The 11,626-nt window shown below is 33.7% G+C and overlaps 1 protein-coding gene across 1 annotated transcript; it reads left to right on the top strand.

The window, feature by feature from the left end:
* The first annotated feature begins 1,269 nt into the window (after positions 1-1,269).
* Positions 1,270-2,973, top strand: LOC139901298 (uncharacterized). Its single transcript, XM_071884026.1, has 2 exons — positions 1,270-1,640; positions 1,758-2,973. The coding sequence occupies exons 1-2, from the start codon at positions 1,270-1,272 to the stop codon at positions 2,971-2,973; spliced, it is 1,587 nt and encodes a 528-aa protein (XP_071740127.1).
* The last annotated feature ends 8,653 nt before the right edge of the window (positions 2,974-11,626 follow it).

Here is an 11,626-nt window from a genome sequence, read left to right as displayed (position 1 = left end):
CTGTAAATGTCTAAAAAGTCGGCTTCGAACCTTTGTTTCCCGCCATTGATCTGAATTAGGTGAACAACCTGAAATTGACCGATTAGTATGAACAAAAAATATTTTATTGAAAACACACAAACGAATTAGATTCATTATGAATTTCCTTCTTATTTGCTCATGTAACCGGTCCCACAGATGGTGCCAAATGATCAAGCATATTTTCAAGGGGTCAAGGTGAACCTACGCTTGAGTGCATAAAGGGGTTTAAGGACTAAAAATATTCGAACCTCCGACACTTAGTCGTGGATAACCCATATCGGTATCGTTTCGATTCCGACAGGGTGGCCGATTTGAGAGTCCACCAACAACCTAGCATACGAGGTTGAGTGGCCCTAAGACATGAAGGTTTTATAGTTCGAGACATACCTGAAAGTCTTTAAGATCGTAAGAAGCTTTATTCATACGATGGAGATTTGTATGTTGTGGTTTACGTATGAGTAAATGAATGAATATCTCTATTAGGGTTCATGAGCTATGTATTTATAGGTTCACGAATTAGGGTTTCGGTAGAATCTCTTCCCTAATTAAATGTGATCTTGTCCCAACTAACTTTCATTATTTAAGGAAAAGAATCCATATCGGCTATACCGTACATTCTTCTAGAATGTACCGGACCCTTATGCAAGTGTACGAAACTCGCATCAGATGGTATAAGCGCATAATGTGCGGCTATACCCGTGCCACACGCCTTATATGGCAGTTTGTGTGCAGTCTAGGGCTTTGGATGCGCAATCCGCATAGTCTTGCGGATATGCATATCATTACACTGGCTCCCAGATCTGCTAACGCATTGCTGATTTGGACATCTTGCAGGTAGCAAGGTACAATGAATCTTCTTGTATCGCCTAACTTAGGGGGAATACCATGTTGTAACACTAACGAACATTCTTCACTTAAGGGTAAGCTAACTATCTCTCTTAATCTCTCTTTGTTTGAAAGTAATTCCTTGAAAAATTTAGCGCAGTTTGACATTTCTATTAAGCGTTAAAAACACTCCGAGAAAAAGCAGGGCTGGCGATGATACTACTCGATCAGTGTGTTCACAGTGCGATGCTAGTAATACGAATACAAAGACTCCATCAAGTAATTCTTCTGTTTCTTGCAGTGAATCGATTGACTCAATGGGGATTAGGGAGTATGGGACCAAACTTGGTCTTAAATGGAAGGCTAAACAACCTTCCATTTAATTCAAGTGTACCTTACCAATTTCGTATGTAGTTGTTTTTTATGAAGACATTTTCATTAAACATTAGAAGTTTCAAGATCGAGGGTAAAGATGATGTAGTAGGGTGGTGTAGAAGGTTAATTGTGAAAGAGAAATCGTCATTTGTGACCTTGCAAGAAACAAAGCTACATCTTGTGGATCTACATTGGATTCAATCATTGTGGGGATCGGATAATTGTAACTTCATACAAAAAGAAATGTTGGGGAAATCGGGCGGTCAACTTCTTATTTGGTACACAATTACATTTGAAGCTTTAGATGTGATTGTATCGGACTTTTACATAGATATAAAAGGGTTTTGGAAAAGTTTGGGTATCGGTTTGAATATCATCAATGTCTACGGACCGCACGATGACATAAATAAACAAAGAATGTGGGATTTACTTCACAATCTTGTTGATAATAATGACGAAGCATAGTTATTTTGTGGGGATTTTAATGAGGTAAGAAATCAAGGTGAAACGCTCAATTGTGAATTCATTGATTATAGAGCCCGAAGATTCAACGATTTTATTACAAATAGTAGTCTAATTGAAATTCCACTTGGCGGACGTAACTTTACTCAGGTTAGTGAGGATGGGATCAAATTTAGTAAACTCGATCGGTTTCTAGTCAATCAAATATTCATAGACATGTGGAAAGATTTGATGGCTTTGGCATTAGATAGGCAATACTCGGATCATTGCCTGATAATCTTAAAAGACGAAGATAGGAATTTTGGACCCAAACCATTTAGGATTTTTAACGTGTGGTTAGAAGACGATGAGGCCGAGTCAATTATTACTAATGCATGGGGATTACCGGTAACAAATATTGATCGAAAGGATTGTGTTTTTCGCAATAAATTGAAGAATGTTAAGAATGCACTTAAAGTTTGGAGCAATAATAAATTCAGCAAGTTAGACATCGAAATTGATAAACTGAAATCAGCAGCCATCGGGTTCGAATTGCGGGCTAAGAATGGGCCGCTAAGTGGGCCTGAATTGGAATTATGGAGGGAAACTCGAAAACAGTGGCTTGACAAAGAGCGTATTAAAGGCGAAATGGTAAAACAAAAAGCACGGGCTAGATGGGTTGTCGAGGGAGACGAGAATACAAAGTTTTTTCATTCACTAATTAAAAGAAATAATAATAAATGCAACATTCGTGGTTTATCAATTAATGGTGTATGGAATGATTCTCCTAAAGATATCAAATCCGAGGCTTTTAACCATTTTAGCAAGATTTTTAAAGAAGATGATTGTGAACGTCCAAGTCTTGAAGATCTATCTTACACGACTATTTCTATTGAAGAGGCAAATGTGTTGGAGGTTTGTTTTGATGAAAAGGAAATTCACGATGCCATTCTTGATTGCGGTAGCAAGAAAGCTCCCGGGCCCGACGGTTTTAACATGAAATTTTTTAAAAGGTATTGGGACGTCATCAAAACCGATTTAGTATATGCGATTTGGAATAAGGGGGAATTTTCAAGGGGATGTAATGCCTTTTTTGTCAAATTAATCCCTAAGAAAACGGATGCAATTGGTTTGGGAGACTTTCGACCCATTAGCCTCATTGGTAGTTACGATAAAATAATCTCTAAGGTGCTCTCCAGTAGACTCCGAAAGATTTTACCTTCTCTAATCGGTTCGGAACAAAGTGCATTTTTAAAGGGTCGTTATATCCTCGGTGGTGCATTGATTGTGAATGAAAGTATTGGCTTTTAAAATCAACCAAACAAAAAGGTGTCCTCTTTAAAGTTGATTTCGAAAAAGCTTTCGATTGTCTTAATTGGAGATTTCTCTTAGAAGTGATGAAATGCATGGGTTTCGGCAAAAAATGGAGAAAATGGATTCATTCGTGCTTAAGTTCGGCTTCTATTTCCATTCTCATTAATGGTTCGCCTACAAATGAGTTCAACTTAAGCCGGGGGATAAGGCAAGGTGACCCTCTCTCTCCCCCTTTTTAGTTATCATAGCCACTGAGGGTTTGAATATCTTATCCAAAGCGGCTACGGATTCGGGTCTTTTTAAAGGGATTGAAATTGGTGCGGATAAAGTCTTGTTATCACATCTTCAATATGCCGACGACACGATTTTCCTTGGTGAATGGTCAAGGTCGAATGTGTTTAGTATTCGTAACCTACTTAAATGTTTTGAATTGGCTTCGGGTTTAAAAGTCAATTATCAAAAAAGTTGTCTTTACAGTATTGGGGTTGGTTTCGATGAAGTAAGTTATGTGGCTAGCCGTATTGGTTGCCAAGTAGGGAAATTTCCTTTTACCTATCTTGGTTTACCAATCGGGACAAAGATGAACAAAATTATTGATTGAAACCTGGTTATTGACAAGTTTAAAAAAAGGCTATCGAGTTGGAGAATGAGATCGATGTCATTTGGAGGAAAAATTGTCCTTATTATTTCGGTTTTAAGTAGTCTCCCCTTGTACTTCTTTTCACTCTTTCGTGCTCCGCCTTGCGTGTTGAAACTTCTTAAGAGGTTACGTCGTTCTTTCTTTTGGGGTGGTTCGGATTCGGGTTCTAAAATTTCTTGAGTTAAATGGGAAAAAAATTTAAACACTTATGAAAATGGGGGGTTAAATATCGGGACTTTAAAAAGCAAAAATTTGGCGTTATTGGGAAAGTGGTGGTGGAGGTTTAAAACCGAAACCGATGCACTTTGAATTAAAATCATTCGAAGTATTTATGGGTCGGGCGGGGGGTTGGATGTGAATCCCGAATCACTTCGGGTTTCATCTCCGGGGACGTGGTTTAACATTATTAATGCAGGAAAAGCAATTGAAGACCTTAATATTAGCTTTAGAAATTCGTTTGTCACAAAAATTGGGAATGGGAATTCAACTTCTTTTTGGAATGACATTTGGATTGGTGATTGCAAATTAAGTTCAAGATTCTCAAGGTTGTACCACCTTGAATGTTCGGCATAGTATCAGTAGGCGACAGAGTTAAAACAACAGAAGCAGGCGGCGTGCAGTTTGTGTGGGATTGGGCCAGAAGGCCCACTGGGCGAAGTGCTGGGGACTTGGATACTTTTATGGATCTGCTGAAATCGTATGCTTATCAACCAGACGTATGCGATTACAATTTTTGTTCGTTAAGTTCTACGAGTAAATTCACAGTCAATAAATTATCTAAGGTGCTTGACGAACAAATTCTTGCAGGTCATGTGGATATTGAGGAGACAATGCATAACAACTTGGTACCGAGCAAAATAGAGATCTTTGTATGGCGTGCACTCAAAAGGCGACTTCCGGTTAGGTGTGAACTTGATAAAAGGGTTATTGATCTTCATTCGGTGAGATGTCCTTTATGCGATGATTAATTAGTTACCGTGGAACATGCGTTAATTTTTTGCAAACATTCATTGGATCTTTGGGAACGTGTTTTCGGTTGGTGGAACTTGGGTAACTTTTCTAATTATAGCTTGGGGGAATTACTATGTGGTAACATCACAAATGCGTGTTCGGAATTCGGTAAAAAAATGTTGCAAGCTATAGAATGGATTTGTGCGTATTTTTTTTGGAAAAATCGGAACAACATGGTCTTTCGCGAAAAATGTTGGACCGTTCCGGTGGCCCTAAATGAAATACAAATCAAGTCATTCGGGTGGATTTCGAGAAGATTTAATGGGAAGAAATTTGATTGGTTGATTTGGCTTCATAATCCGAGTGTGTATCTTAATATGTAATTTGTAATTGTAATTATCTCGTGTTATTCTTGGTTTGCAATCTTTGCAAACTAAGTTTTTTCGTGTTTCTTGTATTGTAAGTGGCCATATACATTGGAGGCGCTTACATTTTTGTACAATTCGTTTAAGTTTTGAATATATTCTGCCTTGCTTTAAAAAAAAATTTGATAAAATCACGAATAGTCTTTTAAATAGCTAGTTATTATATAGTTTGAAATGTATGTAATGGTAGGGTTTCCAACTCATATAGCTTTGGATGCTATCTATAAAATAAGCATGCTTGTGCTACAAAAAGTAGATAATGAAGGGGAGCGTCTTATTCCAATTTTTGTCTCATTTCTTTCTTTTTGTCACTAGATTTGCTTTTTCATTTTTACGCACTTTTTTATTACTTTTAAGCAAATATAATATATATTATATTCTTTTGTTAGGAGTCAAGTGATCGGTTAAATCCTACGTAGCATGCAATAATAGTGTAATACCCCAGCCCCTTTGTTGTAATGATGTTCTCTAATGTGAACCAAGCATACCGATGTCACATGCATTGTCCAAATAGTCAGTGGCGGAAATAGCATGGGGGGATGCCCCCAGTCGATTTGTAATTTTTAGTGTAAAAATTTTGGGTTTTTCGACTTTGACCCCGGTGGGATTTTTTTTTTGCCCCAAAACCTCCGTATTTTGCCCCAAAACATTCATATTTTGCCTAAAAACCTTCACATTTTGCTCAAAAATCACCATATTTTTCTCCAAAACCTCCATATTTTACCAAAAAAAGTTTATATGCTTTAAATTTTTTTTCGCCCCGGGTGAAAAAAATTCCTGTTTTCGCCACTGCAAATAGTAACTTATAAAGGACGAAACTTGATCATTCAGACCAAACTGCCAGTTTTGGAGTACCTGAAAAACACTATATTGACTTTGATCTGTTACTTGATGGCACTAACGAATCTAGGATTCAAACTTAAAGGGATTTTGAATTTTTTTTTTTTTAGTATGAGTCGAGTTACTGGTTACATCCGATGTAGCATGAAACAATACCCAAGCAGAGGCGATTCTAGGCTTATGGGGGTGGGGTCCTATGACCCCACTTCTTTGAATTTTTTTTTTTAACTGCAATTTTTAGCATCGGTAGATTATTTATTTCAACGATCTTCATCATTTGCACGTAACACACGTTCGGGCGAAAACCCGAACCCGAACCCGATCGACGGTATCCGAGAACACATCCATTTCGGCAGTGTTCCTTAGTAGAGGTCCGTGAACGAATCCGGTAAAACCTCCCTATAGGGTCAATATATACCACCATTATTGGTGTTCAATTGTTTTAAAGAAAATCATGTCATCCCTAAGGATTGAACACATGACCTCTCCCTATCCCATGATACAAAGTACATGGGGGAACCGTTGAGCTATGCCCGCAAGTTCTCTTTAAATATTTTGTACTCCCTCTGTCCGATATCTATTGTTTCCAGACAAAAAACACATTGTTTAAGAAAAAGCGCTAACGCATCTACTTTTTTGTTTACTTTTCAGTTTTACCTTTTACTTTTTACCTATCTTTTTGTCATACATTATAAATTGGGGCACAAAAGAACTTTACCACATTATTCTTTTCAATTAATAAAGGTGGACAAGTAATTTGAGATATCCCAAAAAATAATACTGGACAATAGAAATGAGACGAATGGGGTATACAATTAATGTACGCCTTAAATTGTGTAGGTCACGGATATTTTAATTACAGAACCTCATATATTTTAAAATTTATAGTTTTCAAGGACAACCACTCAAGTACTCTTAAAATATAATTAAGTTTAAAAAAAATAGGTTCTCATTGAATTTTCATTCTAGATTCGTCATTGTACCCAAACCCTTGCTTTGTTGTAATCATGTTTTCTAATGTGAACCGAGCATTGCGATGTCACATTGTCCAAATAGTAACGTATAAAGGACGAAACTTGATCGGATTAGACCAAATTGCCAGTTTTGAAGTACTTGAAAACACTAGATGACTTTGATCTATTACTCGATGGATACGTGTGTACCAATTACATATACCATCGCTCTAGTATTGATTGCGATTGTTAGTGGACGAATAGATATATATAAATATAAATACGTATATATCTGAAAATACGATACAAATACGACAACAAACCTAAATTTCTAGTGTGTGTATTATCATGGATTACAGAACATAGATATTAAATGCGTAGGATCTGGAATTTTGCTTCAAATAGGACTATATGTTGCATAAACCTTCTTGGCAATCCTTCTCAAATTCTGTTGATAAACTTCGAGGTTTTGATAGTACTAACATATTTGGAATTATCGATTTGTATATGGTGGAAAATTTTTAAAAATCGATAAACCCAAAATTTTAAGTGGTCCATATTGACCCACACTCCTAACAATGTTTGGTTTATAATTTTCAAGACAGTCTTAATTCGTAAATGAAAAAGGCGAGATGGTTTAAGTTCGAGAGCTGGTTTATGTTGGAGCTTACGTAAAAGTCAAAGAATTTGAGTTCGAGTCTAGTATCAACACATTTGATATATATTATCGACTTAATTATAATATAATTATTATTATAATAATAATAATAATTAATGTTAATATAATAATATTATATTATATTATATTATTATTATTATTATTATTATTATTATTATTATTATTATTATTATTATTATTATTATTTACTATTGTTAATTGTATATGATAATCTATAGTTTCTATTAAAATGTTAAAATGATGATGTCATAATTAGGCTAATTTCTTTGTTAAGAAAAAATTAAAAATAAAAAGAAAAAAATCTAAACCATCTTGATGATGTCATAAAGGCTAATTAATTTTATTTAAAAAACTTAAACGTACAATTAAAAAATTATACACCTTATCAGTTCTAAAATTAGGGTTTCAAATAAATAAATAATTCATAGATATATATACACCGCTGCACTTTCGTCTGGAACCACCGCCGTTGCCGCTGGTGCTACCAACACTGCCGCTGTTGTCGTCTCCTTCACCATCGTCGCGTCTGCAACCAACGATGTTTTATATAATCGCAAATCAGGTATATATGTTTCCACATCTATGTTTATAGAAGTTTGATTTTTATGTTAGGGTTAAAATGGGTTTCTTGATCATTATTTTTTCATCTGCGTTTTCAATGGTAGTGATTAAATTGGTTATTTTTTTTCTTCATTAGGATTAAAGTCATTATCTTCTTGAATTTTTATTTTTAGGTTTTGGATAAAGATCAGTATGGAGAGTATGGAGCTGTTCATGGTGTTAGTTGTTCAAATTCGTGGTTTATATGTTCAATATCTTTTAAGATTTTGGTTCAATCATGATATTTTTAAAACTTACATTCTGTATGATTTAAATTGTGTGTAATTTTATAAATCGGGTGAACTGATGGCTAAATAGGTTGCTCAATTGCCCCAAACTTATGTAAGTTCTTGCGAGATGTTTTATATTGTATTTTCATATAGATGATTGTCATATATTCAGGAATTCTTTTACTTAATGGGTTTTGAAACTAATGTGTGTTTTATTTGCTATATAGTGTTAGATTTATAACTAAAGGCTTTGGATATTCTTAAGTCCCTTGTGAAGTTTGTAACTGATGACATATATTAAGTGGGTCAAGTTTTGTGTGGAATAAATATTAACAAGTGTGTTGATTATGTGATTTAATTGATTAAGAGCATCTTACAATAAACCATAATGTGATTATGTGAGTGCGTGAAATATTTTTAATGAAATGAAAGAGATCCGTAAGCATACGATTAAGGACTATTTTTAATACTCTACACATAGCATATTGTTGATGGTTATGTTGCTCTACTGAGTGTAAGTGGGAGGAGCTTCTAACCAAAAGCAAATAAACTTTTGTTTGCATTTACAAGTGTAATGGTTGATGGCTATTTAACTTACCATCCTTTATTGGTTTTTGCAGGACATTTCTCATCATGTTTTAATTTTATTTTTAATGAGAAGATATTACGTTTGTGGGGTGCTTTATATACACTTCCAACATCATTACTGATCACTCTTCCTGACTGCATATTGTGATCTTTATACCCCCAAGGTATATTCTTTTTGAATTTTCATGTTACGGTTTTATTTTTTAGCACAAAAACGGATAGTCCATGTTTGATTTTTTTTTGTTTGGAAACATTCCTATGAATAGAAAAGGTATATCTTTCAAGTTATGAATGCATATGGTTATAATTATAATGGTTATAGATATAATTTATGACTATAACTATAATGTAGTGTGTGTTAGTATCTTAAACCTAACGACACTATATCAAGTGTTAGTTTAGGTATGTCCATTTGATCAGTATAGTATGCAACTGTCAATTAAAAGTCACTAATCCCATCAGGATGATGTAAGTTAGAATGACTAGATGTCATAGACATTTTGAAAACCTAAATGGGTCAAGGAATATGCGTAATGGGTATGGGTATGGGAAAGTAAAAAGTGTGCTACATTACTGGGTCAAGGGATATGCAAAAAGATGATAGTTTTTGTTTTTGTTTTTGTTTTGCTTTTTTTTTTTTTTTTTATGAGCTTTTGACAATGAACTATGTTGTGTACAGAATAGTGGGATGAGCTATTGAAACGTAGAAGTGGACCCTAAATATTAATTAATGTTGCTATTGAAACATGTCAAGCCATTGATGAGTGCCTTGATGATGATTTAATTAAGATATGATGTTAACTGGTACAGACAACTCTTTACTTCATGTGTACAACACATACAGTTTTCTTTATACCTTTTTAAGATTAGTTAAGATGTACTTATGTTTTTTATTTAGTCATGAAATGGTTGATGTACTAGTGCAAAAACTAACATGTTAATTTGATTCATTCTACTTATATTTATAGCTGATTAAACGCGGTTTAAAGCCGCTTTAAATTGTGGAGTAGGTGTACAGATTGGGATATGACCAGACCTATCGTGAATACCATGGTACATCATGATTAAATTGTGGAGAAACTGTACATCATGGTTTAAAGCCGCTTTAAAGTTTGTGGTTTATTGATTGTATTTGTTTGATTTTGTAGGTATTACTTTGTGATTCATGATGTAAATTATTTCCTTTTAACTAATGAAATCACAAATATTGGTTTTATAGTAATTGATACTCACTCGGCTTTGTATAAGATCAACTTAATAATATTTGTCAACTGTAGCATACTATTTAAAAGTTTTCTGTGAAAAAAAAAATCGTAATTCTAATTGTAATTTTAATTTTTAAAAAAATTTAAAATACATTTATTAATAATAATAATAATAATAATAATAATTATTATTATTATTATTATTATTAAAAATATAAATACTCTACTTTGAACGACTTTTTTATTATTATATACTTTTAATATAATAATTATAATTATAATTATTATATTATTGATATTCAAATATGGTTTCTTTTTATAAAATTAATTACTTTACATATGTATGTGAAAATATATGTCTCTATATATTTGTAAAAATAACAACAAGTTTCTTAGTCAAACGGGTCATTAAAATAAATATGTCATTAAATTGTTTCGTTTAAACAAACCCGTGATTTCACGGGTAATTTCACTAGTTACTAGTATATAATAATTTAGTGTTAATACTTAATAGTATACAAAATAATTTAGTATTAATAGTAAATATAGACTTGCAAGCTAATTCGAACTTCAAACTTCGAACTCGATATAAGAAGCTTGAGGTAAAGCTAATTTACCATGCAATGTTGATGTATATATGATATATGATATAAAAAGTATACAATTATATTATGATACGCATCATATTGCCACTTTTAGATAAAAAAATACAACAACAATCTTTTCCTTATTATAGAATAAAGAGAAGTCATTTCTTCACCCAGAGAAAGTCCTCACTCTCAATATTCTATGACCATGAAAATGGTAGAATCAAATTTCCATGAGTTTTAAACCTGCCTGAAATTCAATTTAGGCTCTAAGCCGTAATCAAGTCGTCAACAAATCGACGCTTATTGACTCGGTAAATAGAGCCATCTTAGATAAAAGATACATATAATTAAAATGAAAAAACAGTCCTTGTGTTGAAGTCATGATGAAGACTATCGTTAGACATTTGACGTATGTTACCTTTAGATAAAAGATGCATATAATTAAAATGACAAAACAGCGCATGTATTGAAGTCATGTGATGGAGACTATCGTTAACTAGGCATTTGACGTATATTACCTTTAGATAAAAGTTACATATAATTAAAATGCAAAACAGCCCCTTTGTTGAAGTCATGTGATGGAGACTATCGTTAGGCATTTGACATATGTTACTTTTAGGAACCAACAACGTAACATTTTCAAACATAACATGGAGGAGGTAAATAATTAAAAAGGAGTAGAAAATATGCTCTCGATGAAATGCTTCCCCTTCCCTACTTCGCCATTCACGCCGACCACCGGTCGGGCAAAACAAACCAAGATCCCCACATTCAAACCTAAGTTTAACGATGACATCGAAGAGGGTGAGTGGATCCGATTGTGACAACCCGGAAATTTCCAACCAAATTTAAATTTTAATCTTTATATGTTTCCGACACGATAAGCAATATTTGTTAAGTTAAATTTCAAGAATTTTAAACTATGTTCATACATTCATTCAACCTCGAC

The sequence above is a fragment of the Rutidosis leptorrhynchoides genome, chromosome 3 (assembly GCF_046630445.1).
Source record: "Rutidosis leptorrhynchoides isolate AG116_Rl617_1_P2 chromosome 3, CSIRO_AGI_Rlap_v1, whole genome shotgun sequence".
Classification (NCBI taxonomy): domain Eukaryota; kingdom Viridiplantae; phylum Streptophyta; class Magnoliopsida; order Asterales; family Asteraceae; genus Rutidosis; species Rutidosis leptorrhynchoides.
Note: the sequence above shows the minus strand (reverse complement) of the source record. Positions and strands in the feature narration are given on the sequence as shown.

Excerpts from the sequence above, each read along its gene's own strand:
- LOC139901298 (XM_071884026.1), top strand. The coding sequence starts at position 1,270 with ATGAAGACATTTTCATTAAACATTAGAAGTTTCAAGATCGAGGGTAAA. Across the intron at positions 1,641-1,757 it reads GACATAAATAAACAAAGAAT|AGCCCGAAGATTCAACGATT; the intron begins GTGGGATTTACT and ends CATTGATTATAG.